This window comes from Oculina patagonica, chromosome 3, assembly GCF_052425735.1.
Source record: "Oculina patagonica isolate OP01 chromosome 3, crgOcupat, whole genome shotgun sequence".
In the NCBI taxonomy this organism is placed as follows: Eukaryota; Metazoa; Cnidaria; class Anthozoa; order Scleractinia; family Oculinidae; genus Oculina; species Oculina patagonica.
Genome location: NC_135760.1, coordinates 28,046,717 through 28,066,192, shown reverse-complemented (window position 1 = coordinate 28,066,192; position 19,476 = coordinate 28,046,717). Strand labels below are relative to the sequence as shown.

Below are 19,476 nucleotides of genomic sequence, written 5' to 3'. Positions count from 1 at the left end.
CGAACCGATTGCATTTAAATTCAATTTGAATATTGCAAATCATCCAACTGGAAACACATGAACCTGTCAAAAATAAACCAATTTGATTGGTTAATTTTTGACAGGTTCGCGAATTTGCATGTTTACGGTTGGATGATTTGCAATAATTAAGTTGAATTTGAATGTTTGAAATATTAGGCGGCACGCACTGAGTATTTTGACTGTAAAATCTCAGAATTTTTCCAAGTTTGTTGTGTACACAAATGATGAAAAAATCTAATGACTGAATTTCCTGAAATCGAGCTGAATTCAACTTTTTTGGTTGATTTTAACTGCCAAATTTGAGCTTGTTAACTGCAACGGTTTGGGTACTCCAAAGATTGAAAAACTGTTTTCAGCCATTAACTACTGCACAGTAAATGAATTCAGTTATGCAGCTTAAACCTCACTAATGAGACCTGTGACATACAACTAAAGTTGCAGGAAGAAGATTTTAAGCCGGATCCAAACTTGATTTGATGGTATTCCATTAAATTAAAGTAAAAGTGAATGTAATGATTGAGAATTGGAAGTTGCAATTACAGTTCTTAACTAAATAATTACAAGTTTTTGATTTAGCCAACGATGTTCAGCTCATGACTACTGTTCAATCCCATCAACAATAAATAAGTAGTTTACTGTATGTAAATAAGATAAATATAAGATAATAATAAATATTAAGATGTCTGCATGAGAATGCTGCTGTGTTGAAAATTCCCATTTCAAACAAGATTCTTAACAGGGCTGTAACTAGCAAGAGGCAAGACGAGGTACTGTCTAGATTTGAACCCAAAACAGGACAAAAATATGTTTTGTTGGGAAAATAAAGCCAAGTTGAACAAGATTGATTTTTCTCAAGAATACCTTATGAAAGATGACAAACAAAATGTGCCAGAGCTTCTTGATTTCAAAATTTTCTGGATGGCTGATGCCCCCAGAACCCCCTAGCAATATCTTGCCTTGTCTATATAGCATTAAAGGTCTGGTTACTGCCTTGCTTAACACTGAAAAAAAAAAAGAATCCGCCACAGAATTTTCTGGTTACATCACTGGTTTATGGCACATTACTACTGGATCACAACTACCTTTTCATAGGAATAATACCAAGCATTTTAACAATGTGAACAAAATTTATGTGTTATAAAATTAACGCGAATCTAAGAAAAGTTCTGGTTAGTTGCTTATAGTTAACGTGTTTACATCAATAAAATTCCTATAATAAGGTATTATTTGTATAATAATTGTTACCACACTCTAGTTTTGACTGGAGGAACATCCAACTATTATATTTAGTAGTGTGCCCTGGTATTACGGTAACTTAACAATATTGTCAGAATTGATCACTAAATTTAATTTAATTTGTTTTGTTCAATTTCTTGCAGCAGACCTCAGTTGATAGAACAGCTTCCAGCATCATATGTTCTTAATTAAATGCCAATTAAACCCCAAATAAATGTCAGGTTCAAATAAACCTGCCAGAGGTACTGCATGATGTCATGTATTTGAACCTTACCATGTGACTGATTCTCATCATTCAATAGGCCTAGGTGTACCACCAAGGAATACCAGCTCACTTCACAATCTTAAAATATAAGGGTCGCAACTTGAAGCTTTATATGATAAATATCCTTGCATAATAAATGCCACCAAAAATAACCATAACCAAAAAGTTTTAACGCTTCTTAACTCTGTTTGCCTCTTAAGGTCGATAAAGTATATCACCGCAAAATAATAACAATAAATATGAATAAATAAAAAATGTCCAATTAAATTTTTTTCAAACTATTTAAATGCCTTCTACATTGATAAATATACAAATTTACAGCACTTTTATTACACTGTGGTTTGCAATACAATAAATATAAAAAGTCAACATTTTAAAGATAATTATGGAACATCCTGAAGTGTTCTGTAACGATTATTTAAAAACAGATTGTTGTCAGAATAGGAACATTACAACTTCAGGTTATTAAATATCAATTTTTATCATTACAATAATTTTTATAAATAATGTCTCTGACTCGTGGACACTCCATGTTTGAATGTTTATAAATAAGTCAAAAACTGAGAAATTATAGCAAAATAATGCACTTTAAGCTCCATAGCTTGTCACCCTACTACCAAGGCAAGGGGTCTCAAATAACTTCCAGGTTCTTTGCTTAACTTCTCTCTTTTACTTTCAAATGAAAAAAAAAAATGAATATTTTCTCTATAATTTATAAATATTTTACCAAATTTGGCTTTTTTGACGGCAGTTTATCAGTGTAGTACCTTAACTTCCTTAAGGTTACTATTTTAAGCGGCTAGTTTTTAATGAACATATACAATTAATGTAGCGGAGATGAAATAAACGTTAGGTAAAAGAACAAACTCACTTGAAATTGAACAAACATTAATGCATTACCAGAAAGAACAAACTGTACCAACATCTATTTTTAAAAGAACTTTTCAAGTCGATTATGCTTATGTTTCCCTTTGCGGTAGGAGGGGATGCACTTAAATTTAATGAGTATTAAGTTTGACAGAGACAAATTTTACCGAGCACTAAAGTTAGCAATTTGAGCCCAACTCGCTAAAATCACTAAATTATTAGTAGCCACTAACAATAGTTACCTTAAGGTACTTTTTCAATTCAATTATTTTTACACCCATTCCATTAATATTGAGTATATTAGCATCAAGATTCTGTACAATCCTGACGTCTTGAATATTCATAAAAATGTAAGATTAATGTAACATCATGTACAGGTGCAAATTAAATTGGCCCCAGCTGTTACTTCATCTTTTCATTAGCGTTATTGTAAACAGAATTGCTATGATTTTTATGCAAGTAACCGTTTTCCCCATTTACTTTTGAAATAAGTGTTTTTGGCATATTTGTGGGCCGCTGGAAGAACCTTAAGACTCCACGCATTATGACAAGAAACCAGTACACTTGTACACTCAGGAGGAAAAAACAAAATGTATTGCAGAATAGTGGTACTTTAAATGGAGTCTCAAGAAAAGGAATATTAGCATATTTGGAATAGCACCAGTACATGTAAGGATAGATAAGCACTCGACAAAACAGAAACATAGTTGCCAAAAGAACACCATTTCCTACGTACAAGGCTGATTTTCTCTTCCCAAGCTGAAAAAGAAATAAAAAGGTCATCAGATTGGCTGAAACAAATTTAACTGCATGGACATGTTTAGACACCTACATATATGGGTCAAGGCATAGGAAATTGTTGGGTGCAATATAATGTAGCAGAAGTAGAATCTCCTTCTTCTACTACTGCATTATTGTAACCATTTTAATGGGTGTCCACTATTGTCAACATTGCTGCTGCAATGATGTGACTGAACTATTAGCTATTTTCTGCTTTTTGGTCATCCACTCTCTAATTAAAACACAATAATTAAAATTCTTTCTCTTTTTCAACTTTCCGGGCTTCTCAAAGAGCAAATTAAAGAGCACTTAAAACAGGTAGTTAATATTCCTCTCATAAACTCAAGTTCAGGTTTTCGTTTCCATTTTGGTGGTCATGATCAGAACTATCTTGCCTTGTCAGCAATGTTTTGTGAAATGTTGCACTTGGCAACATCAAGTGAACAATGTTGTATGCCAGTATTAGTAGCAGCATGTGTTGTGCAGGCCTTTAACTCCATGTCTGCATGCAGCTGCCCATGGTCATATTGTGTTGTGTTCTTGGAGAAGACAAGCACACTGGATTATATACTCTCTCTGGTATATTGTAATCCCCATTAAAATATTATTACACCATTATAAATAAAATCAATTTTAAAATCAGGTCTAATATTATTTTTTGAAACTCAGGTGCTAAAACAGCTGTTGTTTATTTTGCCATGTCAAGTGTAAGGCCTTAATCAACAATAGATGTCAACAAATTATTATTTCTAACAACAAATCAAAACAAAAGTTTGAACTAGTCTGTAGGTTTTGTTAGGTCACACACATACTGGTATATCATTCAATAAACAATTATTGGATGAGGTTTTTGTGATATCCGGAACAATCAAGGTGGAGGTAAGTGTTATCAGCCAAACCCGAAGGCTGAGGCTGATAACACTTACAGAGACCTTGATTATTCGAATATCACATAAACCAAATCTAATAATTGTTTTATTATACATTGTTTTTCAGGAAAAGGAAGTAATGATAAACAATTTCAACCTGTTTCAAAACTTGTGTTAATTCCGGCTGGTCGTCGCGCCTACTAATCATGGAATAGTTCCTTCCCAATTGTTGTTAGTCATTTTGTATTTTCCGAAAGTTTATTGCATGTCCAGCAATTTTTGAACTTTGGTCAAACTATTTTTTCGGTTGAAGAAGTGAATCGACGAACTGTGAATTTCCTTCACCGCCAGATGCCTGGAACAGTGCTCTTGGAAATCATGCATTAAGCGCGCAATCGACAGATAATCTGCTAGCAGATTATTCCCCCATCTGTAGGTTGCGCGGGGTTGCATGGATTCCCAGCATTAGCTGTAGGCTCTTAGCCAATGGGCAATGGGAAGACAGCTAGTGACTACAATGTATGATAAATGAACTAATTGTGAGTGCTAAAACATAAACTATTACATTTAAAGTTGTTTTACACTCGTTCAATGATATCTCCACTAGCCCAGTGTTCACAACAAATTGGAACCTACCTTTTCTAAAACTGCTTTAAAAGACAAGAATGGTGTGCTCATCTCATTAAGATATACACAAGCTAAGAAAAAGTCCCCTTTATTCTTCCTCCATATCTATAGAGAAAAATTACCAACCATTATTGTACACATAGTAAACTGTTTTCCTAATCAGTATACCAATGTGATTTAAGCTTTAAACTAGTACTTACTTTTATATTTCAATGATCTTTTCTTGACTTTTTTGCTTGTTTACAAGCAAAAGGAAGGAGAATAGCGGTTACCCGGGGGGGGGGGGGTACTCCCTATAATGGCCTATATGGGGAGGCTCCGCCCGTAAGGGGTACCTTTTTCAGGCTTCAGGTATGTAAAAGGGTAGGGATTTCACGAGTTTAGGTATATGAAAGGGTATGGAAATCTGTCATTTTGGCTATTTAAAAGGGCCTTTAATTAAAATATTTCGAACAGACGCAATTTATGGCTGTATTGTTTTAATAAGCGCTACAAATGACAAACGTCTTGCACACTAAAGGCAGGGCTGGAGACTAACTTTTTTGCTAACTAGCCTAGTGGCTAGTGACACCTTTGATGAACACTAGCCAAAACCAATATTCTACTAGCCAGAACTTTCAAGCATGGTTTTCATTTTTTTCGACGTTTTTGCTTGTTTACAAGCTAAAATGGTAGAATAGGGGTTAGTAGACAAAATTTGGAACCACATATTTGTAAACTCTCCGTATTTTTTTTCGTGCCTTTTCATGGAGCAATCGTAACGATACGGCCTTGAACACATTGAACGGCGGTCTACCTATAACAATTCAAATATAGCGTCGCAAAAACAAAGCGTCGAACGCATATTTTGCTGTTTCATTTGCTAATTTCGCTGCCATAATCGACTGCCTCGAAAGGTCCTTGCAGTTTTAAAGTATAGAATTGTCAGATCTCGCTGAAATTTGCACTGTTTATTTGTGTAATGTTAAGGAATATGTGTATAAATACCCGGCGCGAACGAGCCATTTTTGACAAAATTATATGGCTGCATTTCCTCCGTGAAGATAGGGAATTGTTAAATTAAACTACAAAGAAACTGTAATGATAAGTTCGAAGAACAATGCACAGGATAAACCTTCGACTCATACTTCATGCAAAAACGTCGATATCTCAAAGAGACTTTGATTTTTCTCCCAAGCCAGCGGAGACAAAAGACAGTGACAAATCGGAAAAAATAGGTTTATCTTCACAAATCCATGGAAAGTCTGTGTTCCACGAAGACAAAAACTTGCGTTTTCATGGAGGCACTTTGCAAATTCAAAATTCAAATTCAAAAATACAAATTCAAAATATATGCACTGGTACAAAATGATTAAGTTTTGCTTAGCCTGACATTCACAGGTGTGACTAAGTCCCTCTGACAAATTACAGTTTCTCTTAAAGTGCCTTAATGAAGTAAAGAATAATTGCTGGTTATTTTAAAGGCTTTTAGAAAAAAAAAAGAAGAATGGCATTTTCCTTTTTTCAAAAGTTTTTTTCCTTTTCTGTAGGGGAGTGATGATGTCACTTTAAAATTGTTCCACAAAAAGATGAAGCATGAATCAAAAATATCTCTTGGAATATTTGAGCTGTGTTCTTCAAACTTGGCACGATTAATGTACTTGTACACCACAAAAGACACAAAATGACACCTGTCGTGCCGTTGCTTTGGCAACAGTTTTGCTGCAAATACCTATTTTAATTAATACTAATATCCCCAGTTTTTGCTTAATCAAAGATGATCCACTCCCAACAAGCTAATGAGGAGAGTTAGGGTAATAAGGCATTATGTGTGTTCCAAGCTGGACCCTCTGTCCCACTTTAAAGGGTTGCAAATTGAGATATTTGGTTTATGACAGAAAGAGCCTGGAACCAAGAGTGTTGCCATGGTTACATCATAGTATGAGCCATCTTGCACCTTTAAGGAAGGTCACTACTGATGTTAAGTTTCAGAAATATCACCTTTATATTTTCAGAGATATCCTTGATTTTGTGATCTATCTTTTATTAGTAGAAACTCAGCTGTGTTCTAATGGAAATCCGCGAATCTGATTGGTTCTCCCACTGATTTCTATTCGCCGATAGAAAACAGTCGCGCGCTCGCGTAGCTCTTTAAGCGGTAAATTTTCTTGATTTTTGTCTTCAAAGTGCACAATATTGTAGGTTTTGGACTGCAATCCTTTAGAGTTTCTACTAAAACAATTAGACTACTCGCCCTCGTTTTCTATGAGCGTGTTTTCATAGAAAACTTGGGCTCGTAGTCTAATTGTTAAGTGGAACATTATTTATGACATCATCACTTTCCTAATTTGCATAACACAAAAACGTGAATATCTCATAAACGAAAGAAGATCTTTTAAAACGGTAAATGCCATTCTCTTTTTGTGTCTTCCCTTCTTTCTCGCCTGGGCTAGGCTCCTCCACCTCGCGCTGGTCCTCCTTTTTGGTGGGCCGGACCGGCCTCCTCGCGGACACTGTCGGACGGGGGGGGCACGCCTGCGCTCTGGAGGCCACCGCTTCGGCGCGTGTCCCGCCTAATAATTTTGTTGTTGCGCACGACGGCGCGTCTGTGCGTGTGGCACTGTACTGTGCGAAATGGCACACCAGCGTGTCAAATAGCACGCAATTCAAGTGTGCAAAATGACACGCTAGCCGTGTCCAAGAGAAAGGTTTAACTTACCGTTCTCTCGTCTTGTAAAACTGTCACACGTACAAGCTTTACCCGGCAGCCGTATAAGCCGACTTTCGAATAAAGCAAACGAACATTGAATCGCATATTTTCGACGAAGCGAGCCTTTTAGTTGAGTATCAATTTCAAAGTACGACAGTAAATTTTTTTCAGCTACATTTGACGTTCTTTAAATCGCTAAACGGAGATTAAGCCAACAAAAGCTTACGTGTCCCAGGTTTGCGAAAGCATCCCTCACTTTCGGCAATGTTGTCGATGCATTGAAGATAAACATCAATGATTTCAGATGGCACAAGAAGAATTCAAATAAGTGTGTAAAGGTGAAGTCATTAACCCTAATGTTGTTAGAAACTGAAGCCAAATTTCTTGGCACAAACGTTGTCACTACGTTTCACCCGCCGACTGATTCGCCATGTTGACAACATAGTTATTGTCCCAGTTTTTGCGCGGCCGAGGAAACGGGAAACGGAGAAGTACCATAAGTGTATAATATTTTGCTGGTATTGTTAAAAAAAAAAAATATAAAAAAGCAGCGATTGCTACTTTCCCGCCCAAGGCAGATAATTGGGACGGATAATTTTATTTTCGCCTCATGCATAAGCCTCGTACGATCTGGAATTAGCTTACTGTTATGCACGTTCGTCGGGTAAGTACGTAAGTTATGCGACCTTGTTTGTCTTCGTATGATAGCAAAAAATTGAAAAGCATTTTTTTGTCTAGCATGTTTTTCTTTAGATAGCTTCGACCCGTTCGTGCCATAAGAAGTTAAACGGATGTAAAAGCTACAAACGAAGGCTGGTTTGCGAAGCGTGTCTTATCGCAAGCGTGTCCCAGCGTGTCCTTTCGCACGCATGTCATATCGCACGTTAAGCGTGTCAAATAGCACACTGCCCTTAGATAAAAGCTTTAGCGTGTGAAACAATATCAACCGTGTCATTCTTTGTTTTACTTATTAAATATGCGCATATCCGTGCGATGTGTGACACGCTTAGCGTGCCGTGCCATGACACGCGTGTCCGTGCGTTCACCTTTTTCCCTGTTTTCCCGTGGAGGGTCACATATATGACAATACATAACGTAGTCCTCAGAAGCATGCAACATTGCGATACAGCTACCCCCTATGTAAGGCCTCATAAATACCATCAACTGATCAAAACATATATTAAGATATAGATACTTACAGTTATAGCTGGAAACCCTACTATAGGGAGAAGAAAGTGATGCAGAATGATGAGTTTCTTCTTTCTGTAGAACTTTGTCCATATGTAGTGCAGGCTTCTCTCTGGATCTTCCTGTTTATCCTCTAGATAGGCTCCAATAAACATCGCCACCACATCATAGTAGAAATAACTCAGTCCAAAGCATCCATAAAGAACTAAGATTGGTTGCCTGCAATATACAATATTTAATTAAGACCACTCCTAGTGATTCCCAAGAGGGTATAATCAGGCAAAAAACAAAAACAAAGGACAAGTAAATGAAGCCATTACCAGTATTTTCATTTAATTTATCACCCCAAAAGCACCCATATGCTTTCCACATACCGGGTATATGTAAAGTGAACTCTTTGACAGAACTACTGACAAGTTACAAATATGCAAGCTTTTGATCTCAGAAGTCTGAAAAGGAGGCATTTAAAGAGAGGGATCAGAAAGTGGGATTCCTAAGACAACCCTCCCCAAGTTCATTTTTTTTCCTCAGTGGCCACTTGGCCACCGACTGCTCAAGTTCAGTCGCCAGTAAAAAATTCTAGTGGCTAAATTAAGTTTACAATTTTAATCTTACTTATCAATTTAAGTCGCCAGGCTGGCGACCTCGGTTTCAATTAAGTCGCTAGCTTCAAAATTTCAGTCATCATGGCGACTAAAATGGACTTAACTTGGAGAGTTGAAAAAAAATAGGAACTAAAAGAAACCAGAAGAAATTTGCTATATTGCATAAAATTTTGCAATAAAAATAGCAAAAAGAGAGATGGGAACCAGAGAGTAAAAGGTATAGGAAGCTGGAAGTTCAGAAACACCTCTTCTTTTCTCCAACTTGTTTCAACAAGGTCTCTGGGGGGACTACTCCCATAAAAGGGCTATACGGATATGTGCCGCTCAACAGGGCATGCTTTTTGCCTCTCTGACTCTGGAGCAGGGTCCCGGGGGGGGGGGGGGCGGGTACTCCCATATGTGGCCTATATAGGTATGTGCTGCCCGATAGGGTATGGTTTTTGAGGTTCTCGGTCCTTAAATAGGGTATCATTTTTGCTCCTTTTGGCAATGTGTTCCCGGTGTGATCCTTAGATAGGGTACCTAAATTCTATTAGCTAAAATAAATGCCCAGCTAAACGAAAAAAAAGATATCTTAAAACTGAATTTTCTGTTTAGGTATTAGAAAAGCGAATTTATAAAGATTTGTGTCTTGCCGTGCGCGGTTAGCCGTTATTTGGGTCGTCACGGAACGCTTCTCTTGTGTGTCTCTCTTGAATAGGGTGTCATTTTTCGGTTTTGGGCCTTAAAAAGGGTATCAATTTTCGCTTTCTTTATCCTTAAATAGGGTCAGGGTTTAAGAACCTTGGCGGCACACCCCTATCCGAAATTTATGGGAGTACCCCCCCCCCCCCCCGGGATGAGGGTATAGAATTCAGCCTTTTGACTCTGGAACAGGGTTGATTTTTTTCCCAGACCAAGTTTAGCTATGAAACTCCGCTCTTCTCATCGATTTATCTCCTCCGAGTCACAGACAAAGTCAGGTGAGCGCTTTGTGATATTAGGCCAGTGTTTTTATAGCTATCTGCATATATTTACGTAGTGGATATTGTTTGGAACAGGGTACCTATTTTGCAATGTTTGTCTGCAACAGGGTCACAAATTCAGCTTTTTTTCTCTGGAATAGGTCCAGAGTCTTGGAGACTAAAGCGGCACACCCCATATGAAAAGGACAGGGATGTCATTGTATGCCTCACCTAATTAAGGGTGTGAATTAATTCTAGTCTCACTTAGGGTGTTCATGCGTTTTGACATGACATGAGCCTCTGGCTTGGATATGGAGGGCAACCTATATCCTGCATCACAATTTTAATAAATTGACTGATTGATTGATTGATTGATTGATTGATTGATTGAGAAAAGAAAGCCAACATTTTAAACCATCCAGGTCTTGTTTAGGCTAAATGGTATCAAACTGTTTTGGTGGATTCGACCAATCACACAAGAAAAATAGAGGCTCCGCCCAAAAGGGGTATCTTTCAGGATTCAGGTATATAAAAGGGTAGGGATGTCACAAGTTTAGGTATACAAAAGGGTATGGAAATCTGTAATTAAGGTTTTTTAGTTCTTTCACTGCTAAAGTCGACTTTTCTCGACATTTGGAGGAGCAGTCAATGAACCACTTGTGACGTCATCAATTTGAAAGTCAGCAGATTTTAGTGATAAGCATCTGATAGGGCTTAATAGGTTTGACCTTTTCAAAGAACTATTCATTTTGCGCATCGGTCGCATCCTGACAGAGGTAATCAAGAAAAAGTCAATCACTTTTTAGTGCAAAATCGGTGCTTAAACAGGCCAAAACACCTGTAAAAGATCGAGGTCCTCTTTTCAGGATTTACCAATGTTTTAATCAAAACTTTTTTGGTCTAAAGAAAGGACGGGTACGGATACAGTAGAAAGAAGTGGAAATAACAAAGCCGAGAGAAACGAAAGGAAAAGGAGCAAGAAAAAAAAATAGAAACGATTTCCCAAAACAAAAAAAGGAGAAAAAAAAAACAAGTCCAAATTTTGGCTTATGCACGTACGCCAAAGTACAATTTTGTACATTTTTCGATGGAATCTTCATCATGCATTGTGGAAAAGTGCTTTTTAAGCAAAGTTATAGGAAATTCAGGATCGTAGCATCAAAAATTCAGTTTAACAGTAGAAAAAATACCCGTTTTTGGAGAAATTTAGCACTGAAAGGGTTAATTAAGGGCCTTAAATTAAAATATTTTGAACAGATGCAATTTATGGCTGCATGTACTATTTTAATTTACCGGTATTAAGCGCTACTTGAAAATAACATGTACAAGAAAACGTCATGTTCTAAGTTTATGCCATGTCTTTCAGGTATATGAAAGGGGTACCTTTTATCAGTAAATGGTATACGAAAGGGGTACAACTTCTGTCAAAATGGTATTATAAAAGTGTAAAGGGGTTAGGGCTTAAGGCTAAGCCTTCCCAAATAAAACTTTTTTGAGTAATCTGGCCCAGGTGGGGGTTCTCTCATACATGGCCATACATGGCCTGTCGATTGCATCTACCTGTGAACGCACGCGCTAAAAACATGTTTTCAAATGACGTCAAACGTCAGCGTTTCAGGTGTCAAACTTTGAAGTTTAGCAGACCGAAACGCGATTTTTTGCACTCAAAATACTCCCATAAATACTTAGTACGGGTGAAACTTTACACTAGAAATGATTCACGTGAACCTGTGTATGCATATCGACACAGATCAGCATCATTTTCTTAGAAGAAGTTTCTATATCTAATCTTTCCGCCATTTCGAAACCGGAATGTGAAAACATGTTTTTGGCGCGTGTGTTCACAGGTATAGATGCAATCGACAGTATAGGTATGTGCTGTGGGATAGGATAAATTGGATTGCCTATTTTGACCCTGGGGGCCGGGGCGGGAGGATACATAAAAATTAAACCCCTTTAACCCTTTTTTATACCATGCCATAGACAATACAGCCAATCAGAATACAGGAAAGCCGTTGTATATTCGACGGTATTCAACCCAACCTTCCCATCATGCCCTGCGATCTTATTCTCGATGAAATTAAGTAAGCGTATTTTCTATGGCATGGTAGAAAATAGTTACACAACACTTTCTCATGGTATACTATGGAATATCCCACTTGTCACTTGTATTTTCTTCGTATATACACACTCGCCTAAAGGCTCGTGTGTATACCGAGAAAATACAAGTGACTCGTGGGATATTCCATAGTATACCACTCGAAAGCGTTGCATAACTAGTATATATACCATTTTGACAGAAAAGGCACCCTGAAAAAAGGTACCCCTTTTATATACCAAAAAAGACATGACATATGCCCAAAACAGGAAGTTAAACTTCCATTGCTACACAAAAGAAATAAAGTTTACCCTTACACAATATTTTTAGTTTTTGTTTTCCCTGAAAGGGTGTCATTTTTGGAGATGCATAGCCCTAAAAATGGTATCAATTGTCCTAGTTTTCCAGGTAACAAATCTCTAAAAACAGTGTTTTGAGTAATATATTTATTGAAAATTAGACCCTATAATAACTAATATTAGGTAATATTAACTTCAAAATAGGGCAATTATTTAATAAATTTAATATGTTTTAGGTTTATTACCTATAAAATGGTGTATTTTTTCAATTCTGAAAATTTCAGAACATTTGCATGGTTGAAACCCTTTACAGGGCTGCAAATATATTTTTTTTTTACTTGAAAGGACATATGTCCTAGGCCTACTAAGACACCATCTTGGTCGGACAAAACTAAATTGTGGTCGGACATATTATTATTCATCGTTGCCGTAAAATGATTTACGATCAAAAAATTGTCCACACATCATGTCCGACAATATTGGGATTTTGTCAGACATGAGCAAATTTTGGTCGGCTTAAGTCTGATGACCGACTGTTATTTGCAGCCCTGCTTTATATGATCTGCCTGTTTGTGCTTATATATCCAAGAAATCATGCTTTAAAGTAGTTTTACTACAATCATGTAATGTTTAATAAATGAGCAGCAGTGTTTTATCAAGTTTAAAACACGAGGCGCAGCCGAGTGTTTTAGACTTGATAAAACAGGAACTGCTCATTTATTGAATGGCTTAAAAATCTTCTGATGTAGATCAACTCATTCTTGCACTAACAAATATTTAGATTTGGGGTTATTTTGGCCTAGAAAATTGGGCGTAAAGTTTAGCCGTGCCTTTATCAGATATAAACTTAAGACACTCATTAAACATTAATTTCTTTTGTATTTTCTTTATGAATTATTAATGAGTTTTTTAAGTCCTTTTTAAAAACGCATTGTTCGATCACACCATAAAAGCATGGAATATATAGTTACAGTGGAACCTCGATTATCCTGACTTGTTGGGACTTAAGGACGTTCGCGCCAAAATTTTTCTACTCGATAGATTTCTTTAATTTTTTTGTTGCGATCAGATAATGTGTTACTTGTGTCAAAAATTCCAAAAAAAGTTGGGGTCACCGACTTCGTTTCAGAGAAAAAGTGTGTGGAAAACTAACCTGATTTTGAAAAATTGGCGCACGGTAATTCAGCATGGTTTGCAGGGTTTGCGGTTAAAAATATCGAAGATGAGTAAACGGAGGCTAACGATCTTAATCACATTTTGTAGAAGTGCCTCTGTTGCGTAAATAATTCTTAGTTTTGCCATCTTTTTGTAAAATTTAACCCTGGAAAAACGAATTTGAAACTGTCGTACGGCAAAAAGGAAAGCTTAAAAAGTGGAATTTAAACCGTCAGTGTGACAAAAAAATCAAACTTCCACTCGATAGATTTTTATTATTTTCTCACAAAACATAGATATCAATTAACAAAAGTAGTCCATTAAGAAAAAAGTAGGGGTCACCGACCATTTAAGAGAGCAAATTGCAGGCGAAGCAAGCGGAACTCACGGCAACTCACCCCAGGGACCGCGGAGACCATTTTGAAGTGGTAGGGCTAAAAAGCTGGCTAAGACAAGCAAACATTAGGGGTCACTTTTCCGCTATTTATCATGTGAAAATTCATAGCGGAGCTCCCGCGCGCACAGAAGGCGCGACGAGCGAAGCATCCATAAGCAAATGGTTATCCATCGAGCCGAAAAAATTTGGGGGTCGCCGCCACCCCCGTACGTACGCACAAATTAGGCCTGGGGACGAGGAGGTTTCCCGCCCGTGGCTGAAAAAAGAAAGGAAATTACAAACAGCAAATAAAGCTCGCAGGGCAAGACAAAATGTAGATAACGGGTAAAATTACTCAGCGACACTACACAGCAAAAGATCTGAGAGGCTTATTATCCAAGTGCCCTATTTTGTTTTTTTTTTTTGTTTTTTTTTTAAGTGTGAGTGTATCGAAACCTCAATGCGCCTTTACTCCAAAATTTTTTTAGCTCTCGTTCATCGCTGCACGGTTAAATTTTAATTTTGTTGGTCTCTGGTCGCATTTTTCGTAGCCGTACAACGAGCAATTGACGTTATTTTCTATCGACTGGCTGATGTGGACGTTTCAGTTAGATCTCAACGAAGTTATAATAAGAAAACGCGGGAAATTTGTTGCACGGTGTTTGCTGTGTAGGCTGAATGAAACCGCGAGTAAAAAGAGCGACAGAGAAAATTCTTTCTCCCAAGATGTCCTCAAAAGTCATCTATATCAGTCCGTGAAATTGTGGAAAACGAAAATTGTTTACGAGGAGATCCGAAATAATTGCGAATGATATTCCTTGTGCAAGTACAGTTTGCTTGTTTCTGTTGTTTGCTGTTGAATCTGCGGCTGTCATCATCAAGAATATAATAACTTTTAAATAGCAAATGATTGTGTTAAAACGAAGCTAAACACTACATAGATCAAGTCCGCTGAAGAAAGAGACAGGACCCTGATGCAAGCTAGCAACCTCTACTGAATTGCTGAGCCTGATTTTATGACAGAAAATTCCATGATGTTTTTACTTTCTGAACGCAGTTTCGATAGATTCCGCGTGGGCAAGGTTTAGTTTTTATCCATTTAGGTCATTTTTTAAATAAATGTGGAGCTCCGCTTTTCGGCTTGCCTATAGCTATATATTACATTATCATTTTCATGAGCCCTAAAATATCAACCCAACCAAAAAAGTGGTAGGGCTATAGCCCTACCAGCCCCTCCCCCTCCGCGGTCCCTGCACCCTATATGTTCTTAGAAAGTTTACTCAGCGCGCGCGCTCAAAGTATGGTGTGGCACGGCGTTGCGACATGAATTACGTGCGCAGTAGGGATGCGCATAAACAATTAGCGCGAACGTCCTTAAGGCTAAATAGTCCGAATAATCGAGAGTTCAGATAATCAAAAGTATGAATATTAATGAGCCAAAAATAAAACCAGGGCATCTGACAGGATGCAGTGGTGCAGATCTGCATAGTTCGCTAATTTCCGCATCCTCCGCATCTTTTGGAGCATTTTTGCGCATAAAACAGAAAAGTTACTTCATAATAGCGATGAATTGATCATTTCGAGGCAGTTTTTCTCAGAAAAAGGTGATGAAAACGTGTCACTTCGTTCGCAAACAATTTGGACCTCCGGTAGCCTGAACTTCGGACATCCCTCTGTGCTCACCTGCTCGCCAAAAGGGACATCTGAACACATCTGGGCATAATGCTGTCCGGTGACGTCACTACATAGGTAAACTAATAAAGTAACTAAACTAATAAAGAACACTCCACGATGTTTTCGATTCCATAGAAGGATTTAGTCATTCTAAATTAAGACATTTTGTCTTGTAAACTTTAGTATAACACAAGTAAGCAAAGACAGAAAGCAAATTTTTTTGTGTGAATGTTAGGCTATAGTGAAAACTGAATAATGAAGTTGCCTGCCGAAGTATTAAATGTTGTTCGATTTGAAACTACACATCAGAGGTTTTCAAAGTTTTTTTTGTCAGGTAAACCACCTTGAAATAATGTTTAAATCACCGTAGAACTTAGTAAAAGCAAGTACATGTGTACTATATCTGGTCTTGAATGTGACTGCATATAAAATATTCATGAAAAAATTGGGACCAGAGAACAAAGTCCAGATAATCGAGAAATCCGGATAAATTATCAAGGTCCGGAAAATGATCGTGTTTAGGTAGGTTGGGACACCTCTGATCAGAAATCTCAAAGTTTGGACTTTGACAATTTTGTGGCAGAGAATAATTAAGCGCAGATACAGAACTTCATGTCTTGCCACTGCAGATATGCAAACTATGAATACTAGTACAGTGTAGTGACTGTCACAACAGAAGAGGAATTTTAAAAGAGTGCTTTAAGATTAAAGATGCTCCAAGGCATTCAATTCAAATTTGCACACTTAAACCATCATAACTTCCTGGCACTAAGCTTTAAATTAAAAAATCCGCTTCTGTTATGACACTCTAGAGGTACTGACTGATTTAAGTTTTTGACAAGATCACAGTGTGCTGTCTCCTACTCGTTCCGCAAACTCTGCCACAAAATCATGTTCTTCCCAATTTGGTACTAACGAGGCTATAGCATCGCTGTTAAATGCATTCTACCAAATAAAAGATGACATTGATAATCTTTCATCATATTTTTGTCTCTGTAAAATTTGAGCCTTATAAATTGCACCCATAACAGCTAGCTGAGAAATAAGCGTTTTAAAAGATGCGGGTCAAGCAGAATTTTGCTTCATGAATTTATTCATGCTGTAGGTATCCCCCACGACCTTAAGAGACCAAAGTAGCCCTTCCAACGGTGGGGGGGGGGGGGGAACCAAGCGGGGGAGGGGGGTGGAAAGCAAGGGTCGTGGATTAAGAGAAATTACATTAATGTTACATTCAACACCAAATTACACACAAGTCATGGTAATGGTAGCTTGGGAAAATGGGCTTACTATGAAATGGAAATTGGAACGATGTTCAAGACAATGATAGTTGTTTTCTCATTGCGTTTCACTTCCAAGCTTTCCTTTAAAGTCTATTTGAAATATGTTGAATTGTCTCTAATTTGTAAGCAACCTTTTTATTGTAAACAACCGTTTTATGGATGTTGCTATGTTAAAATATCACTACCAGCTGGCAGATTTCTTTATTTAAACACACCTCAATGCAAAATTAGATCAAAATTCTTTGCAAATAAGTTTCACAAATGATATAAAGACCGCTCAATGTTTTAGAAAACGGTCTTTTATAGGAAACTTGATGTTTCTGGGTTAATAAGATCACCTTATTATGTTTTAATTTCTGACTTGCGGGACTTCCCAATACTTTGTTTGGGGGTTTATTTCTGTTGTCCATATTGGTTTGTTTCGTCACTATGGGAAATTAAATAAATCTCTCTTTTTGCCAACAAAGAAAGTGGTGTGTCCTGATTTATGGAGTAGTTTATTTAGATATATTCCCAGGGAACTATATATAAAAATATAGATTTATTGTGTAAATCACCTTGTTGATCTATCGATTGTAATTAATTCTTTTGTGTATGGTTCAGTTTTTAATATTCTGCAAGTTTTAATTAACAAGATGCAGATTATTTTTAATATTAAGGGCCTCTTCATATGATCCCGGTTGACCGGGCTGGCCCAGTTACCGAGATCTCGGCTCACTCCTATTTTCTTGTAAAATTTTGGATGTGTTCATATGAGAAGGTGGGCCAGCCCGGTTACCGATATCTCGGTTTCTGCAACCGAGATCTCGACAACCGGGAAGAATATTTTCCCATATGAACGCTCCAGCCCGGTCGCCGGGACGCAACTTTTTTTGAGAAAATACTTAGCTTCCCTTTCGTAATTGGGCGGTCCAAATGGTTTAATTTTGCCTTGTATCTATTTCCACTTCAGAAATATACGAATTAGCTTTATTAATAAAGTTACATGCAGGGTCAATAAAGCTACGATAGTCGCGAAAGATGCAACTTTATGTGTCGCCATTTTGCCTTCGTTTCTTGAATTTTATCCCCGTCAACCGGGCTAAAATTTTCCATATGAACAGAGGTCAAAATCCGTCCTGGTAACTGAGACAGCTCGTAAACCGGGCTCATGTGAAGAGGCCCTAAGCCGGCCTTTCTCTTGATCTCAAAGCCTGTGTGCATTTGTGGTTTAGTACAAAAGAATGATAACCTTAATTAAAACGAAAAATTGAAAAAAAATATCTTGCAAGAGCGAGGTTTACATATTCATAACATATTCATCCGAGACCTACAATTTAACTTGAAGTTAAAGACCGTAAAAGCAATATCCGCCAAAATTTCCAAACCTATCCTGTGATCAGATACGCTAAATTTTGAGTATAGCATATCAAATTGGGTGGTAAAATTTGTTTCCCGCTGACTTTGGATTAGATAAACTTTCAAGCCACAGCTAAATATCTTCTGTTGTTTATTTGTAAAGATACTCGCCTGTATGATGTCAAATCACAAAAAGGATTGTTGCTATTAAGGCGATTTATAATACATGACAAAACGCGCACAGAAATGGGTGTTACGAAAATTTCGGTGGTCATTAATTACCTTTTTTACACCAAAAAATAAATTAAAGAAGTATTTCATCTCTCCCTCTTTGGTGGAAGCTAACAGTGAAGGTATTAGCTTAAATTTCAAATTCTAAAGGCGCGATAGTTTGAATAGAGCGTATGCTCCCAAAATTCACCTGTTTCTCAGACTCGGAGATCAAAACAAACAATTTGTCTAAATTTACCTCGACTGTCAACAGATGTTCAAGGGTTGTCGAAAAGAGGCAAAAAAGTAAGGTATAGAAGCGTATGATATCGTTTGCGAGTGAATGTTCGCAACAATAGCAAAACAGACAAGCTCTCGAAACGGCAAATAATCAACAGCAAAATGTTGAAAATGACAGCTTATCAGTTGAAGTAATTAATTGTTCACGGAAGTCGCTTTTTTACCTGTGCAGCATAATGTCGGCAGAAGTGAAAACAACTTTTAAACCAACGATGGAAGCAGCTAGTGCTTGAAGGGACGAAACAAGCCTGTACAAATTTAAAAAGAAAAACGTTTGAAGTTAAAAGTTATTCGACTCCTTTAAAATATACCCTATAAAAGTATGAGAAATATTCCAAACAGTGCATCGGCGATATTAAAAGTTTGTCACTCGGTCGCTTCAAAAAAAAAATCTGCAGTTCTTCACCTACCGTGTGCTAATGGCAAATCTGTCGACATAATTTAGTCTTGGAAAAATAAACTTTTGAAGATATGTGAAGAGTATGTGGGACAACGGAAAAGCGAAGAAGCCGGCAGTAAACAAGTACAACCCCACCATTTTCGCGACGTGATTTCACATGCACGCGAAAATGCTGTCAGTGCTCGGGGGTCAGTCGGGGGTCATCGGTTTGGCTCACGCCACTCTTCCGATAATGTCACGAAGACTACTCGGAGA

At 37.4% G+C, this 19,476-nt stretch overlaps 1 protein-coding gene across 1 annotated transcript; it reads right to left on the bottom strand.

The window, feature by feature from the left end:
* Positions 1 to 1,813: 1,813 nt before the first annotated feature.
* Positions 1,814 to 19,390, bottom strand: LOC144647394 (TLC domain-containing protein 3A-like). Its single transcript, XM_078507199.1, has 5 exons — positions 19,232 to 19,390; positions 18,986 to 19,069; positions 8,554 to 8,761; positions 4,675 to 4,770; positions 1,814 to 3,148 (listed from the first exon to the last, which is right to left on the bottom strand). Exons 1-5 carry the CDS (start codon positions 19,357 to 19,359, stop codon positions 2,792 to 2,794), a joined length of 873 nt encoding a protein of 290 aa, XP_078363325.1. The 5' UTR covers positions 19,360 to 19,390; the 3' UTR covers positions 1,814 to 2,791.
* Positions 19,391 to 19,476: the final 86 nt, after the last annotated feature.

Excerpts from the sequence above, each read along its gene's own strand:
- LOC144647394 (XM_078507199.1), bottom strand. The coding sequence starts at position 19,359 with ATGGTGGGGTTGTACTTGTTTACTGCCGGCTTCTTCGCTTTTCCGTTG. Across the intron at positions 8,762-18,985 it reads GCCGACATTATGCTGCACAG|GCAACCAATCTTAGTTCTTT; the intron begins GTAAAAAAGCGA and ends TGTATATTGCAG. Across the intron at positions 3,149-4,674 it reads TTAAAGCAGTTTTAGAAAAG|CTTGGGAAGAGAAAATCAGC; the intron begins GTAGGTTCCAAT and ends TTTCTTTTTCAG.